General features: G+C 38.4%; 2 protein-coding genes across 2 annotated transcripts in view; one reads left to right on the top strand and one right to left on the bottom strand.

The window, feature by feature from the left end:
- Positions 1-12,765, bottom strand: part of LOC130299622 (zinc finger protein 271-like) — a 118,904-nt gene extending 106,139 nt beyond the window's left edge. Inside the window, 3 exon segments of the mRNA XM_056551478.1 lie at positions 12,055-12,178; positions 12,313-12,404; positions 12,504-12,765. Of these exon segments, the coding sequence (XP_056407453.1) occupies positions 12,055-12,178; positions 12,313-12,404; positions 12,504-12,591 (304 nt within the window). The 5' untranslated portion in view covers positions 12,592-12,765.
- The window catches only part of LOC130306231 (uncharacterized), an 870,792-nt gene that overhangs the window by 632,578 nt on the left and 213,192 nt on the right, over positions 1-25,022 (top strand). The window lies entirely within an intron of this gene.

The raw sequence follows: 25,022 nt of genomic DNA, 5'->3' as shown, positions 1-25,022 counted from the left end.
CTAATATCATCATCTATTCTAATATCATCATCTATTCTAATATCATCTATTCTAATATCATCATCTATTCTAATATCATCTATTCTAATATCATCATCTATTCTAATATCATCTATTCTAATATCATCATCTATTCTAATATCATCATCTATTCTAATATCATCATCTATTCTAATATAATCTATTCTAATATCATCATCTATTCTAATATTATCATCTATTCTAATATCATCATCTATTCTAATATCATCATCTATTCTAATATCATCTATTCTAATATCATCATCTATTCTAATATCATCATCTATTCTAATATCATCATCTATTCTAATATCATCATCTATTCTAATATCATCATCTATTCTAATATCATCATCTATTCTAATATCATCATCTATTCTAATATCATCATCTATTCTAATATCATCATCTATTCTAATATCATCATCTATTCTAATATCATCATCTATTCTAATATCATCATCTATTCTAATATCATCATCTATTCTAATATCATCTATTCTAATATCATCTATTCTAATATCATCATCATCTATTCTAATATCATCATCTATTCTAATATCATCATCTATTCTAATATCATCTATTTTAATATCATCATCTATTCTAATATCATCTATTCTAATATCATCTATTCTAATATCATCTATTCTAATATAATCATCTATTCTAATATTATCATCTATTCTAATATCATCATCTATTCTAATATTATCATCTATTCTAATATTATCATCTATTCTAATATCATCTATTCTAATATCATCATCTATTCTAATATCATCATCTATTCTAATATAATCATCTATTCTAATATAATCATCTATTCTAATATTATCATCTATTCTAATATCATCTATTCTAATATCATCTATTCTCATATCATCATCTATTCTAATATCATCATCTATTCTAATATCATCATCTATTCTAATATTATCATCTATTCTAATATTATCATCTATTCTAATATCATCTATTCTAATATTATCATCTATTCTAATATCATCATCTATTCTAATATCATCTATTCTAATATCATCTATTCTAATATTATCATCTATTCTAATATCATCTATTCTAATATTATCATCTATTCTAATATCATCATCTATTCTAATATCATCTATTCTAATATAATCATCTATTCTAATATTATCATCTATTCTAATATCGTCATCTATTCTAATATCGTCATCTATTCTAATATCGTCATCTATTCTAATATCATCTATTCTAATATTATCATCTATTCTAATATCATCATCTATTCTAATATCATCATCTATTCTAATATCATCTATTCTAATATTATCATCTATTCTAATATCATCATCTATTCTAATATCATCTATTCTAATATTATCATCTATTCTAATATCATCATCTATTCTAATATCATCTATTCTAAAATAATCATCTATTCTAATATTATCATCTATTCTCATATCATCTATTCTAATATCATCTATTCTAATATTATCATCTATTCTAATATCATCATCTATTCTAATATCATCTATTCTAATATTATCATCTATTCTAATATCATCATCTATTCTAATATCATCTATTCTAATATTATCATCTATTCTAATATCATCATCTATTCTAATATCATCTATTCTAATATCATCATCTATTCTAATATTATCATCTATTCTCATATCATCTATTCTAATATCATCTATTCTAATATCATCTATTCTAATATTATCATCTATTCTCATATAATCATCTATTCTAATATCACCATCTATTCTAATATAATCATCTATTCTAATATCATCTATTCTAATATCCTCATCTATTCTAATATCATCATCTATTCTAATATAATCATCTATTCTAATATCATCTATTCTAATATCATCTATTCTACTATCATCATCTATTCTACTATCATCATCTATTCTAATATCATCATCTATTCTAATATCATCTATTCTAATATCATCATCTATTCTAATATCATCATCTATTCTAATATCATCTATTCTAATATTATCATCTATTCTAATATCATCATCTATTCTAATATCATCTATTCTAATATTATCATCTATTCTAATATCATCTATTCTAATATCATCATCTATTCTAATATCATCATCTATTCTAATATCATCTGTTCTAATATCATCATCTATTCTAATATCATCATCTATTCTAATATCATCTATTCTAATATCATCTATTCTAATATCATCTATTCTAATATTATCATCTATTCTCATATAATCATCTATTCTAATATCATCTATTCTAATATCATCTATTCTAATATCATCATCTATTCTAATATCATCATCTATTCTAATATCATCTATTCTAATATCATCATCTATTCTAATATCATCTATTCTAATATCATCATCTATTCTAATATCATCTATTCTAATATCATCATCTATTCTAATATCATCATCTATTCTAATATCATCATCTATTCTAATATAATCTATTCTAATATCATCATCTATTCTAATATTATCATCTATTCTAATATCATCATCTATTCTAATATCATCATCTATTCTAATATCATCTATTCTAATATCATCATCTATTCTAATATCATCATCTATTCTAATATCATCATCTATTCTAATATCATCATCTATTCTAATATCATCTATTCTAATATCATCTATTCTATTATCATCATCTATTCTAATATCATCATCTATTGTAATATCATCATCTATTCTAATATCATCATCTATTCTAATATCATCTATTCTAATATCATCATCTATTCTAATATCATCATCTATTCTAAAATAATCAAATTTCATCATCTATTCTAATATCATTTATTCTAATATAATCATCTATTCTAATATCATCTATTCTAATATCATAATCTATTCTAATACCATCTATTCTAATATCATCATCTATTCTAATATAATCTAATATCATCATCTATTCTAATACCATCTATTCTAATATCATCATCTATTCTAATATTATCATCTATTCTAATATCATCATCTATTCTAATATCATCATTTATTCTAATATCATCTATTCTAATATCATCTATTCTAATATCATCTATTCTAATATCATCTATTCTAATATCATCTATTCTAATATCATCTATTCTAATATCATCATCTATTCTTATATCATCATCTATTCTAATATCATCATTTATTCTAATATCATCATCTATTCTAATATCATCATCTATTCTAATATCATCATCTATTCTAATATCATCATCTATTCTAATATCATCTATTCTAATATCATCATCTATTCTAATATCATCAATTCTCATATAATCATCTATTCTAATATCATCTATTCTAATATTATCATCTATTCTAATATCATCATCTATTCTAATATCATCTATTCTCATATAATCATCTATTCTAATATCATCTATTCTAATATTATCATCTATTCTAATATCATCATCTATTCTAATATCATCATCTATTCTAATATCATCATTTATTCTAATATCATCATCTATTCTAATATCATCATCTATTCTAATATCATCATCTATTCTAATATCATCATTTATTCTAATATCATCATCTATTCTAATATCATCATCTATTCTAATATCATCATTTATTCTAATATCATCATCTATTCTAATATCATCATCTATTCTAATATCATCTATTCTAATATCATCATCTATTCTAATATCATCTATTCTCATATAATCATCTATTCTAATATCATCTATTCTAATATTATCATCTATTCTAATATCATCATCTATTCTAATATAATCATCTATTCTAATATCATCTATTCTAATATCATCTATTCTAATATCATCATCTATTCTAATATCATCATCTATTCTAATATCATCATCTATTCTAATATCATCATCTATTCTAATATCATCTATTCTAATATTATCATCTATTCTAATATCATCTATTCTAATATCATCATCTATTCTAATATTATCATCTATTCTAATATTATCATCTATTCTAATATTATCATCTATTCTCATATCTATTCTAATATCATCTATTCTCATATAATCATCTATTCTAATATCATCTATTCTAATATCACCATCTATTCTAATATCATCTATTCTAATATTATCATCTATTCTAATATTATCATCTATTCTAATATCGTCATCTCTTCTAATATCGTCATCTATTCTAATATCATCATCTATTCTAATATCATCATCTATTCTAATATCATCTATTCTAATATCATCATCTATTCTAATATCATCTATTCTAATATCATCATCTATTCTAATATCATCATTTATTCTAATATCATCATCTATTCTAATATCATCATCTATTCTAATATCATCCATTCTAATATCATCTTTTCTAATATCATCATCTATTCTAATATCATCATCTATTCTAATATCATCTATTCTAATATCATCTATTCTCATATAATCATCTATTCTAATATCATCATCTATTCTAATATCATCATCTATTCTAATATCATCATCTATTCTAATATCATCATCTATTCTAATATCATCATCTATTCTAATATCATCTATTCTAATATCATCATCTATTCTAATATCATCATCGATTCTAATATCATCATCTATTCTAATATCATCATCTATTCTAATATCATCATCTATTCTAATATCATCATCTATTCTAATATCATCATCTATTCTAATATCATCTATTCTAATATAATCTATTCTAATATCATCATCTATTCTAATATCATCTATTCTAATATCATCATCTATTCTAATATCATCATCTATTCTAATATCATCATCTATTCTAATATCATCATCTATTCTAATATCATCATCTATTCTAATATCATCTATTCTAATATTATCATCTATTCTAATATCATCATCTATTCTAATATCATCATCTATTCTAATATCATCTATTCTAATATCTATTCTAATATCATCATCTATTCTAATATCATCATCTATTCTAATATCATCATCTATTCTAATATCATCTATTCTAATATCATCATCTATTCTAATATCATCATCTATTCTAATATCATCTATTCTAATATTATCATCTATTCTAATATCATCATCTATTCTAATATCATCATCTATTCTAATATCATCATCGATTCTAATATAATCTATTCTAATATCATCATCTATTCTAATATCATCTATTCTAATATCATCATCTATTCTAATATCATCATCTATTCTAATATCATCATTTATTCTAATATCATCTATTCTAATATCATCTATTCTAATATCATCTATTCTGATATCATCTATTCTAATATCATCATCTATCCTAATATCATCATCTATTCTAATATCATCATCTATTCTAATATCATCATCTATTCTAATATCGTCATCTATTCTAATATCATCATCTATCCTAATATAATCATCTATTCTAATATCATCTATTCTAATATCATCATCTATTCTAATATCATCATCTATTCTAATATCATCATTTATTCTAATATCATCATCTATTCTAATATCATCATCTATTCTAATATCATCTATTCTAATATCATCATCTATTCTAATATCATCATTTATTCTAATATCATCTATTCTAATATCATCTATTCTAATATCATCTATTCTAATACCATCTATTCTAATATCATCTATTCTAATATCATCATCTATTCTAATATCATCATCTATTCTAATATCATCAATTCTAATATCATCTATTCTAATATCATCATCTATTCTAATATCATCTATTCTAATATCATCTATTCTAATATCATCTATTCTAATATTATCATCTATTCTAATATCATCATCTATTCTAATATCATCTATTCTCATATCATCATCTATTCTAATATCATCTATTCTAATATTATCATCTATTCTAATATCATCATTTATTCTAATATCATCATCTATTCTAATATAATCATCTATACTCATATAATCATCTATTCTAATATCATCTATTCTAATATTATCATCTATTCTAATATCATCTATTCTAATATCATCATATATTCTAATATTATCATCTATTCTAATATTATCATCTATTCTAATATTATCATCTATTCTCATATCTATTCTAATATCATCTATTCTCATATAATCATCTATTCTAATATCATCTATTCTAATATCACCATCTATTCTAATATCATCTATTCTAATATCATCATCTATTCTAATATCATCATCTATTCTAATATCGTCATCTATTCTAATATCGTCATCTATTCTAATATCGTCATCTATTCTAATATCATCATCTATTCTAATATAATCATCTATTCTAATATCATCATCTATTCTAATATTATCATCTATTCTCATATCATCATCTATTCTAATATCATCATCTATTCTAATATCATCTATTCTAATATCATCATCTATTCTAATATCATCTATTCTAATATCATCATCTATTCTAATATCATCATCTATTCTAATATCATCTATTCTAATATCATCATCTATTCTAATATCACCATCTATTCTAATATCATCATCTATTCTAATATCATCATCTATTCTAATATCATCATCTATTCTAATATCATCATCTATTCTAATATTATCATCTATTCTAATATTATCATCTATTCTAATATTATCATCTATTCTCATATCTATTCTAATATCATCTATTCTAATATCATCATCTATTCTAATATCATCTATTCTAATATCATCATCTATTCTAATATCATCTATTCTAATATTATCATCTATTCTAATATCATCTATTCTAATATCATCATCTATTCTAATATCATCATCTATTCTAATATTATCTATTCTAATATCATCATCTATTCTAATATCATCATCTATTCTAATATCATCATCTATTCTAATATCATCATCTATTCTAATATCATCTATTCTAATATCATCATCTATTCTAATATCTATTCTAATAACATCATCTATTCTAATATCATCTATTCTAATATCATCTATTCTAATATCATCATCTATTCTAATATCATCATCTATTCTAATATCATCTATTCTAATATTATCATCTATTCTAATATCATCTATTCTAATATCATCATCTATTCTAATATCATCATCTATTCTAATATCATCATCTATTCTAATATCTATTCTAATAACATCATCTATTCTAATATCATCTATTCTAATATCATCTATTCTAATATCATCATCTATTCTAATATCATCATCTATTCTAATATTATCTATTCTAATATCATCATCTATTCTAATATCATCATCTATTCTAATATCATCATCTATTCTAATATCATCATCTATTCTAATATCATCTATTCTAATATCATCATCTATTCTAATATCATCTATTCTAATATCATCTATTCTAATATTATCATCTATTCTAATATCATCTATTCTAATATCATCATCTATTCTAATATCATTATCTATTCTAATATCATCATCTATTCTAATATTATCATCTATTCTAATATCATCTATTCTAATATCATCATCTATTCTAATATCATCATCTATTCTAATATCATCATTTATTCTAATGTCATCATCTATTCTAATATCATCATCTATTCTAATATCATCTATTCTAATATCATCATCTATTCTAATACCATCTATTCTAATATCATCATCTATTCTAATATCATCATCTATTCTAATATCATCATCTATTCTAATATAATCTAATATCATCATCTATTCTAATACCATCTATTCTAATATTATCATCTATTCTAATATCATCTATTCTAATATCATCTATTCTAATATCATCATCTATTCTAATATCATCATCTATTCTAATATCATCATCTATTCTAATATCATCTATTCTAATATCATCTATTCTAATATCATCATCTATTCTAATATCATTATCTATTCTAATATTATCATCTATTCTAATATCATTTATTCTAATATCATCTATTCTAATATCATCATCTATTCTAATATCATTATCTATTTTAATATCATCTATTCTAATATCATCATCGATTCTAATATCATCATCTATTCTATTATCATCATCTATTCTAATATCATCATCTATTCTAATATCATCTATTCTAATATCATCATCTATTCTAATATCATCATCTATTCTAATATCATCTATTCTAATATCATCATCTATTCTAATATCATCTATTCTAATATCATCATCTATTCTAATATCATCTATTCTAATATCATCTATTCTAATATCATCATCTATTCTAATATCATCATCTATTCTAATATCATCATCTATTCTAATATCATCATCTATTCTAATATCATCATCTATTCTAATATCATCTATTCTAATATTATCATCTATTCTAATATCATCATCTGTTCTAATATCATCATCTATTCTAATATCATCATCTTTTCTAATATCATCTATTCTAATATCATCTATTCTAATATCATCATCTATTCTAATATCATCTATTCTAATATCATCATCTATTCTAATATCATCTATTGTAATATAATCATCTATTCTAATATTGTCACGATTCGGCTGGCAGGAGGTGGATCCTCTGTGCCAGAGAGGGATTGGCGTGGACCGTGCTAGTGGACCGGTTCTAAGTTACTACTGGTATTCACCAGAGCCCGCCGCAAAGCGGGATGGTCTTGCAGCGGCGGTAGTAACCAGGTCGTATCCACTAGCAACGGCTCAACCTCTCTGACTGCTGAAGATAGGCGCGGTACAAGGGAGTAGACAAAAGCAAGGTCGGACGTAGCAGAAGGTCGGGGCAGGCAGCAAGGATCGTAGTCAGGGGCAACGGCAGGAGGTCTGGAACACAGGCTAGGAACACACTAGGAAACGCTTTCACTGGCACAATGGCAACAAGATCCGGCGAGGGAGTGCAGGGGAAGTGAGGTATACATAGGGAGTGCACAGGCGAACACACTAATTAGACCAACTGCGCCAATCAGTGGCGCAGTGGCCCTTTAAATCGCAGAGACCCGGCGCGCGCGCGCCCTAGGGAGCGGGGCCGCGCGCGCCGGGACAGGACCGACGGAGAGCGAGTCAGGTACGGGAGCCGGGGTGCGCATCGCGAGCGGGCGCCACCCGCATCGCGAATCGCATCCCGGCTGGGGGCGGTATCGCAGCGCACCCGGTCAGTAGATCTGACCGGGGCGCTGCAGTAGCGAGGATGTTGCGAGCGCTCCGGGGAGGAGCGGGGACCCGGAGCGCTCGGCGTAACAAATATCATCATCGATTCTAATATCATCGATTCTAATATCATCATCTATTCTAATATCATCATCTATTCTAATATCATCTATTCTAATATCATCTATTCTAATATCATCATCTATTCTAATATCATCATCTATTCTAATATCATCATCTATTCTAATATCATCTATTCTAATACCATCTATTCTAATATCATCATCTATTCTAATATCATCATCTATTCTAATATCATCTATTCTAATATCATCATCTATTCTAATATCATCATCTATTCTAATATCATCATCTATTCTAATATAATCATTTATTCTAATATCATCATTTATTCTAATATCATCTATTCTAATATCATCTATTCTAATATCATCTATTCTAATACCATCTATTCTAATATCATCTATTCTAATATCATCTATTCTAATATCATCTATTCTAATATCATCATCTATTCTAATATCATCTATTCTAATATCATCATCTATTCTAATATCATCATCTATTCTAATATCATCATCTATTCTAATATCATCATCTATTCTAATATTATCATCTATTCTAATATTATCATCTATTCTAATATAATCATCTATTCTAATATCATCATCTATTCTAATATTATCATCTATGTTGATGGGATATGATGTCCTTTGATATTGATTTGGTTTATTGATACTTAAACTAATAAACGAATTAGAAGATGAGAATTGCTTTAAATATAATTTTATTAATGATAAATATAGGAATCATAAATGTATTAATTATGATGAAGGGTTATAGAAACAGCAACATGAAATAAACGAATATATAAGCGACTAATTGTGCTTTGTGTTTGTTGTTCACAATAGATTCATATAAATCATTTTCTTTTTTCCTTTTTATATGAACCATTAAATTCTATTTCCATCTCTCATATCATAGAATGACTTTAATACTTCCCTGAATCCCAGCTTGGATAGTTATGTACTATAAAGAATCTCCATATATACAGGGAGGAGAGATGTCATGTGACATATTCCTCCCGTAGTGTAGTCTATTAGGTGGTAACAATCTATAAGCAGTAAGGTACAGGCGATCCTGAGGGTCCTCCTAGGGCGGCCATATAAGCCCCTATAACCTAAGAGTTAGCGCAGCATGTGCCCCCTCTAGTGGATGAAGCGGAGATTAGGATAGGTCGGCGGTGCTATGATCCTTCTAACAGCGCAGGATGGTTTACACAGCAGCTGAGAACCGTCACGTGCGCACGAGCGATTACAACGGAGATCACATGTGGAGAGAATGTAAGTTCTAGTGCACGTAGAGTCTGCGCAGCACGTAACAGGACAACTATCCAGTTAGGGAAGATCCCGCACGGGGAAGGTTTTCATTGGTTAGTCGTGGTTATAAGTAATTGGATGGGAGACCTGCCCTGTAGACATATTGATATACTGATAGGTTCACATAATAAATGGTCAATCTGATTGGGTTGATTAGAAACATCCCCTTCCCCATGATGTCCCTACAGGAAGTTTAAAAACCAGGGCTCAAGTCCTGCTGGAACATATGGGAACTGAGTACCTGCACTTTTTCCACAGCTAGAACACTGTTCCCAATAGCAGGACCTGCCCTATAGTGGAAATCTTGGATGACTTCCTCCACTTTTTTCCCCAGGACATGACCCCCATTTAAAACCCATTGTCCGCCGTTCTCGTGCTCAGTGCCCGTCTACTTCCTGACAAAGAAACTGGTGCGGTGAAACATGAGGGGGAGGGGAGCGAGTGTTAGTGGTTTAATACATGTGCTTCTACTCCTCCTACTGGTTTACCAGTGTAACTGCAGACACATAAAATTATTGCTGTAATAAGAGGAGGTCAGGTGACCAAGTGCAATATTATCCACTATGTAGGATTAGACAGAAGATGTACATGAAGTTTACATTAGTGTCTGCACTGTCAAAAAAGAATCCATACACGTTTACTTTATTTTTTATTTTTTTGGCGGGGGGGGGGGGGGGGGGCGGCTTTGAAATTTAGGGTCTGTATTGCATTTCCAAAAGGTAACCTATAGGTTGTAAATTATTAATTACCCCCATACACTGGTCTTTCTTTTTACATATGTGTTATCAAATGCAATTTAGATGTCTCCCCTCCCCAAACCATTACACCTCCTACACTACAGGACTGTTCACACCTGACAGGAAGGGCTCATCCATTCATGCTGCTTGTGACAAATTATGTATTATGTAATGGAGGGGTGAGCCACCAGGGGGAGCTATATAAGGGAAGGCTGAGCCACCAGGGGGAGCTATATAAGGGAAGGCTGAGCCACCAGGGGGAGCTATGTAAGGGAAGGCTGAGCCACCAGGGGGAGCTATGTAAGGGAAGGCTGAGCCACCAGGGGGAGCTATGTAAGAAAAGGATGAGCCACCAGGGGGAGCTATGTAAGGGAAGACTGAGCCACCAGGGGGAGCTATGTAAGGGAAGACTGAGCCACCAGGGGGAGCTATGTAAGGGAAGGCTGAGCCACCAGGGGGAGCTATGTAAAGGAAGGCTGAACCACCAGGGGGAGCTATGTAAGGGAAGGCAGAACCACCAGGGGGAGCTATGTAAGGGAAGGCTGAGCCACCAGGGGGAGCCATGTAAGGGAAGGCTGAGCCACCAGGGGGAGCTATGTAAGGGAAGGCTGAGCCACCAGGGGGAGCTATGTAAGGAAAGGCTGAGCCACCAGGGGGAGCTATGTAAGGGAAGGCTGAGCCACCAGGGGAAAGTGACATGCATGTTTAACCTGTGGTTACTATAATATTGCTCTAACATGGAGCCTCCCCTGAAGAAACCTCGGAATTCCCTCTGTAATCCATTATTACATACCTGGGGTAACACCTCCTGGAATTATTACATACCTGGGGTAACACATCCTGGAATTTCCTCCTTCACTTCCCTCGCACACGGGTGATCGGCCCAGAAATCCGTCTCCTCTTCTGGTTCATCTTTAACCTCAACTTTAATATTAATCTGATCTTCAACCTGAACAAACAAACGAACAGAAAAAAAAAAAAAAAACAATGTCAATAAGAACTTTAGTTCGACCCTTTTATGGTCATATTATGGGGAGACTATAAGGTCCCCCCCTATAGAGATATAGGATCAACCTCATCTACCTGATGATTCTCTGGGACATTTCCCTCTGGACAGTCCTGGGAATACAGAGGACGGGGACACCTCTCGGGTGGATTTCTATCCATGACTCCATCTGTAGGGAACACACAGGGAATGAATACATCAGTGCTGGATAGAATTCTATGTTACTAGGTAGTGAGAGTGATATCTATATATATATGTCTCTTCTTACCTTGTGATGTGAGGGGCCGGTGATCCTCCATCATGACTATGTCCTGGTACAGAACCTTGTGTCCTTCTACATACTCCCACTCCTCCATGGAGAAAAAGACCGCCACATCCTGACACCTTATAGGAACCTGACACACAATGATACAGTCATCACCAGACCCCCATTACTGTATAATGTCCCAGCAGTGTCACCTCTCCAGCCATCACCAGACCCCTCCATTACTGTATAATGTCCCAGCAGGGTCACCTCTCCAGTCATCACCAGACCCCTCCATTACTGTATAATGTCCCAGCAGTGTCACCTCTCTAATCATCACCAGACCCCTCCATTACTGTATAATGTCCAAGCAGTGTCACCTCTCTAATCATCACCAGACCCCTCCAGTACTGTATAATGTCCCAGCAGTGTCACCTCTCTAATCATCACCAGACCCCTCCATTACTGTATAATGTCCCAGCAGTGTCACCTCTTCAGTCATCACCAGACCCCTCCATTACTGTATAATGTCCCAGCAGTGTCACCTCTCTAATCATCACCAGACCCCTCCATTACTGTATAATGTCCCAGCAGTGTCACCTCTCCAGTCATCACCAGACCCCTCCATTACTGTATAATGTCCCAGCAGTGTCACCTCTCCTGTCATCACCAAACCCCTCCATTACTGTATAATGTCCCAGCAGTGTCACCTCTCCAGTCATCACCAGACCCATCCATTACTGTATAATGTCCCAGCAGTGTCACCTCTCCAGTCATCACCAGACCCCTCCATTACTGTATAATGTCCCAGCAGTGTCACCTCTCCAGTCATCACCAGACCCCTCCATTACTGTATAATGTCCAGCAGTGTCACCTCTCTAATCATCACCAGACCCCTCCATTACTGTATAATGTCCCAGCAGTGTCACCTCTTCAGTCATCACCAGACCCCTCCATTACTGTATAATGTCCCAGCAGTGTCACCTCTCCAGTCATCACCAGACCCCTCCATTACTGTATAATGTCCCAGCAGTGTCACCTCTCCAGTCATCACCAGAACCCTCCATTAATGCATAATGTCCCAGCAGTGTCACCTATCCAGTCATCACCAGACCCCCCCATTACTGTATAATGTCCCAGCAGTGTCACCTCTCCAGTCCTCACCAGACCCCTCCATTATTGTATAATGTCCCAGCAGTGTCACCTCTCCAGTCATCACCAGACCCCTCCATTACTATATAATGTCCCAGCAGTGTCACCTCTCCAATCACCACCAGACCCCTCCATTACTGTATAATGTCCCAGCAGTGTCACCTCTCCAGTCATCACCAGACCCCTCCATTACTGTATAATGTCCCAGCAGTGTCACCTCTCCAGTCATCACCAGACCCCTCCATTACTGTATAATGTCCCAGCAGTGTCACCTCTCCAGTCATCACCAGACCCCTCCATTACTGTATAATGTCCCAGCAGTGTCACCTCTCTAATCATCACCAGGCCCCTCCATTACTGTATAATGTCCCAGCAGTGTCACCTCTCCAGTCATCACCAGACCCCTCCATTACTGTATAATGTCCCAGCAGTGTCACCTCTCCAGTCATCACCAGACCCCTCCATTACTGTATAATGTCCCAACAGTGTCACCTCTCCAGTCATCACCAGACCCCTCCATTACTGTATAATGTCCCAGCAGTGTCACCTCTCCAGTCATCACCAGACCCCTCCATTACTGTATAATGTCCCAGTAGTGTCACCTCTCCAGTCATCACCAGACCCCCTCCATTACTGTATAATGTCCCAGCAGTGTCACCTCTCCAGTCATCACCAGACCCCTCCATTACTGTATAATGTCCCAACAGTGTCACCTCTCCAGTCATCACCAGACCTCTCCATTACTGTATAATGTCCCAGCAGTGTCACCTCTCCAGTCATCACCAGACCCCTCCATTACTGTATAATGTCCCAACAGTGTCACCTCTCCAGTCATCACCAGACCTCTCCATTACTGTATAATGTCCCAGCAGTGTCACCTCTCCAGTCATCACCAGACCCCTCCATTACTGTATAATGTCCCAGCAGTGTCACCTCTCCAGTCATCACCAGACCCCTCCATTACTGTATAATGTCCCAGCAGTGTCACCTCTCCAGTCATCACCAGACCCCTCCATTACTGTATAATGTCCCAGAAGTGTCACCTCTCCAGTCATCACCAGACCCCTCCATTACTGTATAATGTCCCAACAGTGTCACCTCTCCAGTCATCACCAGACCCCTCCATTACAGTATAATGTCCCAGCAGTGTCACCTCTCCAGTCATCACCAGACCCCTCTGATAGAATTGGGTAGAGGAGACTCCATTTTTGTGTTCAAAGACTCCATTTTGTATGAAGACTTGATTATTCTCGGTCTAAGTGACTGTATTCTATCTTTCTTGTTTTTTTCTACATAACAAACTTTAAACTTTTGAAATAAGAGACGATGGGTACCTTATCTTCAAGAATGCAGACACTCTTATCTTTTTTTCTATCCCAGATGCGTCCTTGAAACAATGGTTCATTATATTTGAGCTTAAGCAATGTATATTTTGTATCTAACTTTCTTCTGCAAAAGATTTATGGTTTTCCTGTGTTTGTACAATGTAGAGTTTACTGCGCACGCCTAATTGAAAGTGGGCTATAAAATACTCCTGAAAATAGGGCTGGGCCAGTTCTGCCTTCAGCTTACAGAGACAACACTTGTGTTTGTATCGTGATTTTGAATGGCAGGTAGTGTTGGAAGGAACGTTGGGTGACTGCAGCCCCATACAGGCTTTCCACGCACAAATTGGGCATCCACCGACAGAAGACGTCGGCCTTTGGGGTCGAACCTAACATTATTTGGTGCTCGAACAGGGACCCGCTGCCGAATCACAAGGAGCATCTCAGATATAGTGCGGGAACACTACAGCTCGGGCCTCCGGAGACCACAGATTGAAATTACCTGGCCAGGTAAGAAAAAGCTTTATTTTTCTTATATCTGTGCCCTCCTGAGATCTGTGGCTGTGGGTCCTGCACTTAGACTGGGTTTTAGAATAGCTAAACTCCTGTGATAGTGGGTCTATTTGAATAGACAATGAACCCATATACCTTCTGTCGGTTGGATGAGTACAGTGTTACTCCGAAAGGAGACATGGAATGAATGTATGAGCCAAGAGAGGATGGTATGTGATTTTATGAGGGTATTGCCGAACTGATCTGTGAAAGCGCCTAACGGGGTCACAGATTATGCTTAAATCCCATATTATCACATAAACCATTATCTGGTTGTTAGTATGAGCCTGGAATACATCATAAGTCATAGACAGGTTTCGTGTAATAGACCCGTGTAGTCTGGGGGAATAAGGTGTGAAAAAATAAAAATAAAATAAATAACACATCTAGAAAGGACACTGACCCTATGAGAGTGATGTGGATGACAGTGAAAAGGCCAGGTGAGCCTTTTAGCATATTAGTCGCCTAGGAGGACGGCAACGAGGGAAAGACACCTTACGAGGGTTTCCCCAATAAGCTACCTAGGACCGGACGGCTAGTATGAGTTAGCTAATATCTAATACAGAATTGTCATGCATCACAGGTAAAGGACAGGAGAGCCTTTTAATCAGGTAAAAAGGCCAAAATAGCCTTTTTAACCTACTAGCCGCCTAAGGAGAAGGCAACGAGGGGGACATACTTTCCGAAGTTCCCCCCAATAAGCTACTTAGGAACGGTCGGCTAGAGATGGGTCGGCAAAAGTCCAAGAATGCAGACAGAGAAACCCAGATACACGCTCTTAAAACAATCCATGAAGAATTACACGGCAAGGACAGGTTGTCAACCTAGCCCCTGTACACCTACTGAGGGACGAGGTTAGAAAGATGATAGGAGATAACCAGTATCAGACAGTACCTTTAAATAGGCACCTGTATAAACCACGGAGCCCTGCGGAATGTATAGCTCTTGTGCAAAATGCCACCCACCATGTTCTCTCAATTTATAACTGTCACTCATGCAGCTAGACCCAATGAACCCAGGGGAGAGGCCTCTAGACAGACGTTTACTAACTCTCTTAGAACCTTTTGCACGCAAAGGTAGAGAGAGAGAGGGGGACGGTAGCAGTGGGCACTCAAACCCCGACCCAGACTGTATCTGACTATTACCTTGGTCTAGAGCAACATTACTTAGACGAAGGATTAGACATGGACAGTGACGCAATACAGAGACTGTTTGTATGTGCTTTTGTGGACGGTTTAAGACCCCAGAGAAGGGAACAACTGAAAGCCCAGGGGATAGGACCTGACCTACGGAGTGCCCCTAAAAAGACTACAATAGCATATGTCTCTGAAAAATCCCAAGGTGGGGGTCAGAATAACAAAGGAGACAGGCCCGGAAACCCCCAATTTGTTATTCTTGTGACAAGACTGGAGACAAAAAAAAAAAAAACAACTGCAGAAAACGTATCGCTGACGAGGGAAGTGACAAGCAGGACTAAAGGGATGTACGGAGTTAAGAATGAAATCAGAATGTGACAGTGATGGAATACTGAGTAATCAGCGTTTGGAGAGATAGCAGGTTATGGGAATGTTGACAAGTTGAGTTGACTAAAGCTAAGTGAAGGAAATAGAAGCTTTCTGTGAAATCTATGTGTATGTTTGTTATTTCCATACAAATTGTTTTGTCAAGTTGTGTTGTCTACTGTGTATGCAGGACATGGGGTGTTTAACATGCTACATTTTTACGTGAGTCTCGTGATGGTAGAGAACGTGAAATTAAACTCTTTTTTTCTCTTATGGGAGGTATGATACCTTTATGGTCTAAATATGGCGTCTAGGGACTAGCCAGAGTCAAAAATTCCAAGAGGAGGAGCTTGTACGTCACATACTGTAGACAAAGAAATAAGTGTTTACCTTATGGGATAGATTGTGAATACTTTTTAGTAAATGTGGAAGTTGCCGGATTAGTGGACATTCTGGAGTATGCAATGTTTTAGTTGAATGAAGTAGAAATAATCTCTCAGTGAGACTGTTTTAGAAGGCTACTGATAAGCTTTTTGCTTATATATATATATATATATATATATATATATATATATATATATATATATCTATCTTTGTGTCACTATTAGGTTTGTTTGGTTGTGATTTCTGATCTCCAAAGATAATATTCAATGTTTGAGTTTGAACACTAGGTCTTTGTGACTTTTTTGTTTACTAGTCCTGATCCTGTGTCTTTATCTGTTTAATATTTTATTTTTCCCTATCTAATTGTATGTCACAGATCATTCTTGGATTAGTTATTTAACCCTTGCCTCTTCTTGCTTATGCTGTTCTGTTTAACACCCTTGTATTGTAGTTCAGGAATAGGCTGGTGACTAGTTGTCATGCAATCTGTGATTTATTGCTATGTGAATTCCTTTTTGTGTTTGTATTTTTTGAGTCTTTATGGTCCGTCCGAGTAAAAGTTGACACAGCATTCTAACCTGTGTGTGAACAGCTCCACGCTGCAGAGGGGGGCAGCCCACCTTCCTGTCTTTATCTCTCAAGCTTTTCTGTGTGAGAGCGGCATTCATAGTTTGTTTCCCTTGTTTTTCTTGTGATTATTTAAATGTAGTTTATCTCTTATGATAAAAATATTAAGTCACCTTTTATTTTGCGTAATTTTGCCATAGTGCTGAAACCTTGTTGTCTTATTGGGTTAAAATTCTGTTCTTGTGAAAGATTGAGATAATTTCAGAATTACATTTTGGTTTGTGAGAGGGAGTCAACCTGTTGATTCCATTCACTGACTTGTAGCGGTTTGGTAGTCTGGTCTTCTTTCCAATCCATTACACTCCTCTCTACACTAGATAACTGTGCCCTTGAATCCAGCTTCATTGCTCTCTGGTGGAGAATGACTGGATTCAGAGAGGGGAAGAGATGATGGGAGAGGGGCATAATTTATTACAAACTCTGTGTATAATAATTATAATGATGATGATGATGAATGCCTGTATAGAGTTAATGTTACAGGAGACATCAGGGCTCTCACATGATGGGGTATGCATTGTGCATGACATCAAGTAGTCAAAAGAACAAACTCTCTACCTGCTTGCCCAGGGCAATAAGGTAATGAGTTGGCTGCACTAACTGGAGCTTACAGACTTGGTTGGGGTAAAACCGCTAACAGACTTATCTGAAAGACTTTTCTCAGCTCTTCAGGCAGACCAATAAAAGATGCAGAGAATCGGAGCACTCATGGAGGGGCTGCTAATGTCAGAGGAGGGGGGAATTGTCAGAATTAGGGTCCATACTAAGACTGGTACTTGCCAAAAATGAGTTGGCTGACACCACTACAGAGGCAGTCGCCGCACTGCCAGTGATATCTGTCAGAGACGTGAAGGTGAGCGTGGAAAAAAAAACCTTCACAACAGGCAGATGTTGCTGTAAAAAGAATCTTGGAGTATGTTAAGGGACAGAGGAGAAAAGACGGCATATGGGGGACTTCTGCAAAAGTCTGCCTGCCTAGAACTCTGCTTCCCAATGATAGTCCAAGTAATACATGGTAAAACACATTTTGTCCAAAGGGGCTGTAAGTCATGGACAAATCTTGGATAGCCCCTGGTATCTCCACTACCGTAGTAGCTTTTCTTCAAGCCTGTATGACCTGTGCTTTATACAATACCAGCCCCCTGAATGTTGTTACGCCGAGCGCTCTGGGTCCCCGCTCCTCCCCGGAGCGCTCGCAGCATCCTCTCATTCGCAGCGCCCCGGTCAGACCTGCTGACCGGGTGCGCTGCAATATCACTCCCAGCCGGGATGCGATTCGCGATGCGGGAGGCGCCCGCTCGCGATGCGCATCCCGGCTCCTGTACCTGACCCGTTCCCCGTCTGTCTTGTCCCGGCGTGCGTGGCCCCGCTCCTTAGGGCGCGCGCGCGCCAGGTCTCTGCAATTTAAAGGGCCACTGCGCCACTGATTGGCGCAGCAGGCTTAATCAGTATATTCACCTGTGCACTCCCTACTTATACCTCACTTCCCCTGCACTCCCTCGCCGGATCTTGTTGCCATTGTGCCAGTGAAAGCGTTTCCTTGTGTGTTCCTAGCCTGTGTTCCAGACCTCCTGCCGTTGCACCTGACTACGATCCTTGCTGCCTGCCCTGACCTTCTGCTACGTCCGACCTTGCTCTTGTCTACTCCCTTGTACCGCGCTTATCTTCAGCAGTCAGAGAGGATGAGCCGTTGCTGGTGGATACGACCTGGTTGCTACCGCCGCTGCAAGACCATCCCGCTTTGCGGCGGGCTCTGGTGAATACCAGTAGCAACTTAGAACCGGTCCACCAACACGGTCCACGCCAATCCCTCTCTGGCACAGAGGATCCACCTCCAGCCAGCCGAATCGTGACAGTAGATCCGGCCATGGATCCCGCTGACGTCCCACTGCCAGTTGTCGCCGATCTCACCACGGTGGTCGCCCAGCAGTTGCAATAGATAGCGCAACAAGGCCACCAGCTGTCTCAACTGACCATGATGCTACAGCAGCTATTACCACAGCTTCAGCAACAATCTCCTCCGCCAGCTCCTGCACCTCCTCCGCAGCGAGTGGCCGCTTCCGGCCTACGATTATCCTTGCCGGATAAATTTGATGGGGACTCTAAGTTTTGCCGTGGCTTTCTTTCGCAATGTTCCCTGCACTTGGAGATGATGTCGGACCAGTTTCCTACTGAAAGGTCTAAGGTGGCTTTCGTAGTCAGCCTTCTGTCTGGGAAAGCTCTGTCATGGGCCACACCGCTCTGGGACCGCAATGACCCTGTCACTGCCTCTGTACACTCCTTCTTCACGGAGATTTGAAGTGTCTTTGAGGAACCTGCCCGAGCCTCTTCTGCTGAGACTGCCCTGTTGAACCTGGTCCAGGGTAATTCTTCTGTTGGCGAGTACGCCATCCAATTCCGTACTCTTGCCTCCGAATTATCCTGGAATAATGAGGCCCTCTGCGCGACCTTTAAAAAAGGCCTATCCAGCAACATTAAAGATGTGCTGGCCGCACGAGAAATTCCTGCTAACCTGCATGAACTTATTCATCTTGCCACCCGCATTGACATGCGTTTTTCCGAAAGGCGCCAGGAGCTCCGCCAGGATATGGACTTTGTTCGCACGAGGCGGTTTCTCTCCCCGGCTCCTCTCTCCTCTGGTCCTCTGCAATCCGTTCCTGTGCCTCCCGCCGTGGAGGCTATGCAAGTTGACCGGTCTCGCTTGACACCTCAAGAGAGGACACGACGCCGCATGGAGAATCTTTGCCTGTACTGTGCCGGTACCGAACACTTCTTGAAGGATTGTCCTATCCGTCCTCCCCGCCTGGAAAGACGTACGCTGACTCCGCACAAAGATGAGACAGTTCTTGATGTGAACTCTGCTTCTCCACGCCTTACTGTGCCTGTGCGGATATCTTCTTCTACCTTCTCCTTCTCTGCTATGGCCTTCTTGGATTCCGGATCTGCAGGAAATTTTATTTTGGCCTCTCTCATCAACAGGTTCAACATCCCGGTGACCAGTCTCGCCAGACTCCTCTACATCAATTCTGTTAACAATGAAAGATTGGACTGTACCGTGCGTTACCGAACGGAACCTCTCCTAATGTGCATCGGACCCCATCACGAAAAAATTGAATTTTTGGTCCTCTCCAACTGCACTTCAGAAATTCTTCTTGGATTACCGTGGCTTCAACGCCATTCCCCAACCCTTGATTGGTCCACAGGAGAAATCAAGAACTGGGGTACTTCTTGTCTCAGGGACTGTCTTAAACCGGTTCCCAGTACTCCCTGTCATGACCCTGTGGTTCCCCCGGTATCCGGTCTTCCTAAGGCTTATATGGACTATGCTGATGTTTTTTGCAAAAAGCAAGCAGAGACTTTACCTCCTCACAGGCCTTATGACTGTCCTATTGACCTCCTCCCGGGTACTACTCCACCCCGGGGCAGAATCTATCCTCTGTCTGCTCCAGAGACTCTAGCCATGTCGGAGTACATCCAGGAGAATTTAAAAAGGGGTTTATCCACAAGTCCTCCTCTCCTGCCGGAGCTGGATTTTTTTTTGTGTCCAAAAAAGATGGCTCCCTATGCCCTTGCATTGATTACCGCGGACTTAATAAAATCACGGTAAAAAAACGCTACCCCTTACCTCTTATCTCGGAACTCTTTGATCGCCTACAAGGCGCCCACATCTTTACCAAACTGGACTTAAGAGGTGCTTATAATCTCATCCGCATCAGGGAGGGAGACGAATGGAAGACTGCATTTAACACCAGAGATGGACACTTTGAGTATCTGGTCATGCCCTTTGGCCTGTGCAACGCCCCTGCCGTCTTCCAAGACTTTGTTAATGAAATTTTTCGTGATCTCCTATATTCCTGTGTTGTTGTTTATCTGGACGATATTCTGATTTTTTCTGCCAACTTAGAAGAACACCGCCAGCATGTCCGCATGGTTCTTCAGAGACTTCGGGACAATCAACTTTATGCCAAAATGGAGAAATGTCTCTTTGAATGTCAATCTCTTCCTTTCCTAGGATACTTGGTCTCTGGCCAGGGACTACAAATGGACCCTGATAAACTTTCTGCCGTCTTAGATTGGCCACGCCCCTCCGGACTCCGTGCTATCCAACGTTTTTTGGGGTTTGCCAATTATTACAGACAATTCATTCCACACTTCTCCACTATTGTGGCCCCTATCGTGGCTTTAACCAAGAAAAATGCCAATCCTAAGTCCTGGTCTCCCCAAGCGGAAGACGCATTTAAACATCTCAAGTCTGCCTTTTCTTCTGCTCCCCTGCTCTCCAGACCTGACCCATCTAAACCCTTTCTATTGGAGGTAGATGCCTCCTCTGTGGGAGCTGGAGCTGTCCTTCTACAAAAAAATTCTTCCGGGCATGCTGTTACTTGTGGGTTTTTTTCTAGGACCTTCTCTCCGGCGGAGAGAAACTACTCCATTGGTGATCGAGAACTACTGGCCATTAAATTGGCGCTTGAGGAATGGAGGCACCTGCTGGAGGGATCAAAATTTCCAGTTATCATATACACTGATCACAAGAATCTCTCCTATCTCCAGTCTGCCCAACGACTGAACCCTCGCCAGGCTAGGTGGTCGTTGTTCTTTGCCCGTTTTAACTTTGAAATCCATTTTCGCCCTGCTGACAAGAACATTAGGGCCGATGCCCTCTCTCGTTCTTCAGATGCCTCTGAAGTAGAGGTCTCTCCGCAACACATCATTCCTCCGGACTGTCTGATCTCCACTTCTCCAGCCTCCATCAGGCAAACTCCTCCAGGGAAGACCTTCGTTTCTCCACGCCAGCATCTCGGGATTCTCAAATGGGGACACTCCTCCCACCTCGCAGGCCATGCGGGCATCAAAAAATCCTTGCAACTCATCTCTCGATTTTATTGGTGGCCGACTCTGGAGACTGATGTTGTTGATTTCGTGTGGGCCTGTACTATCTGTGCCCGGGATAAGACTCCTTGCCAGAAGCCTGCTGGTCTCCTTCATCCTCTGCCTGTTCCTGAACAGCCTTGGTCACAGATTGGTATGGACTTTATTAAGGACTTGCCCTCATCCCGTGGCAACACAGTTATTTGGGTGGTCGTTGATCGATTTTCCAAGATGGCACATTTTATTCCTCTTCCTGGTCTTCCTTCAGCGCCTCAGTTGGCAAAGCAATTTTTTGTACACATTTTTCGCCTTCACGGTTTGCCCACGCATATCGTCTCGGATAGAGGCGTCCAATTCATGTCTAAATTCTGGAGGGCCCTCTGTAAACAGCTCAAGATCAAATTAAACTTCTCTTCTTCTTATCATCCCCAATCCAATGGGCAAGTAGAAAGAATTAATCAGGTCCTGGGTGACTATTTACGGCATTTTGTTTCCTCCCGCCAGGATGACTGGGCAGATCTTCTACCATGGGCCGAATTCTCATACAACTTCAGAGTCTCCGAATCTTCTGCTAAATCCCCATTTTTCATGGTGTACGGGACCACGCTATCTTGGTCCTTTCAAAGTCTTGTGCCAGATTAACCCTGTCTCTTACAAACTCCTTCTTCCTCCTTCTCTTCGTATTCCCAATGCCTTCCATGTCTCTCTCCTTAAACCACTCATCATTAACCGCTTCTCTCCCAAAGTTGTTTCTCCCACTCCTGTTTTCGGTTCATCTGACGTCTTCTCTGTGAAGGAGATTCTGGCCTCCAAGACTGTCAGAGGGAAAAGATTTTTTTTGGTGGATTGGGAAAACTGTGGCCCAGAGGAGAGATCCTGGGAACCTGAGGACAACATCTTAGACAAAAGTCTTATCCTCAGGTTCTCAGGCTCCAAGAAGAGGGGGAGACCCAAGGGGGGGGGGGTACTGTTACGCCGAGCGCTCCGGGTCCCCGCTCCTCCCCGGAGCGCTCGCAGCATCCTCTCATTCGCAGCACCCCGGTCAGACCTGCTGACCGGGTGCGCTGCAATATCACTCCCAGCCGGGATGAGATTCGCGATGCGGGAGGCGCCCGCTCGCGATGCGCATCCCGGCTCCCGTACCTGACCCGTTCCCCGTCTGTCTTGTCCCGGCGCGCGCGGCCCCGCTCCTTAGGGCGCGCGCGCGCCGGGTCTCTGCAATTTAAAGGGCCACTGCGCCACTGATTGGCGCAGCAGGCTTAATCAGTATGTTCACCTGCGCACTCCCTACTTATACCTCACTTCCCCTGCACTCCCTCGCCGGATCTTGTTGCCATTGTGCCAGTGAAAGCGTTTCCTTGTGTGTTCCTAGCCTTTGTTCCAGACCTCCTGCCGTTGCCCCTGACTACGATCCTTGCTGCCTGCCCTGACCTTCTGCTACGTCCGACCTTGCTCTTGTCTACTACCTTGTATCGCGCTTATCTTCAGCAGTCAGAGAGGTTGAGCCGTTGCTGGTGGATACGACCTGGTTGCTACCGCCGCTGCAAGACCATCCCGCTTTGCGGCGGGCTCTGGTGAATACCAGTAGCAACTGTCACGGCTCGGCAGGCTGGAGGTGGATCCTCTGTGTCAGAGAGGGTTTGGCGAGGACCGTGTCGGTGGACCGGTTCTAAGTAGCTACTGGTTTTCACCAGAGCCCGCCGCAAAGCGGGATGGTCTTGCAGCGGCGGTAGCAACCAGGTCGTATCCACCGGCAATGGCTCAACCTCTCTGACTGCTGAGATAGGCATGGTACAAGGGATAAGGCAAGAGCAAGGTCGGACGTAGCAGAAGGTCAGGGCAGGCAGCAAGGATCGTAGTCAGGGGCAACGGCAGGAGGTCTGGAACACAGGCTAGGAACACACAAGGGAACGCTTTCACTAGGCACAAGGGCAACAGATCCGGCGAGGGAGTGCAGGGGAAGTGAGGTATAAGTAGGGAGTGCACAGGTGGAAACTAATCAAGCTAATTGGGAAGATTGGGCCAGGCACCATCATTGGTGCACTGGCCCTTTAAATCTAGAGAGCTGGCGCGCGCGCGCCCTAGAGAGCGGAGCCGCGCGCGCCAGAGCATGACAGCCGGGGACCGGGACAGGT

This window comes from Hyla sarda, chromosome 1, assembly GCF_029499605.1.
Source record: "Hyla sarda isolate aHylSar1 chromosome 1, aHylSar1.hap1, whole genome shotgun sequence".
In the NCBI taxonomy this organism is placed as follows: Eukaryota; Metazoa; Chordata; class Amphibia; order Anura; family Hylidae; genus Hyla; species Hyla sarda.
The sequence above is the reverse complement of the archived record's forward strand: the minus strand, read 5'-3'. Positions and strand labels throughout refer to the sequence as shown.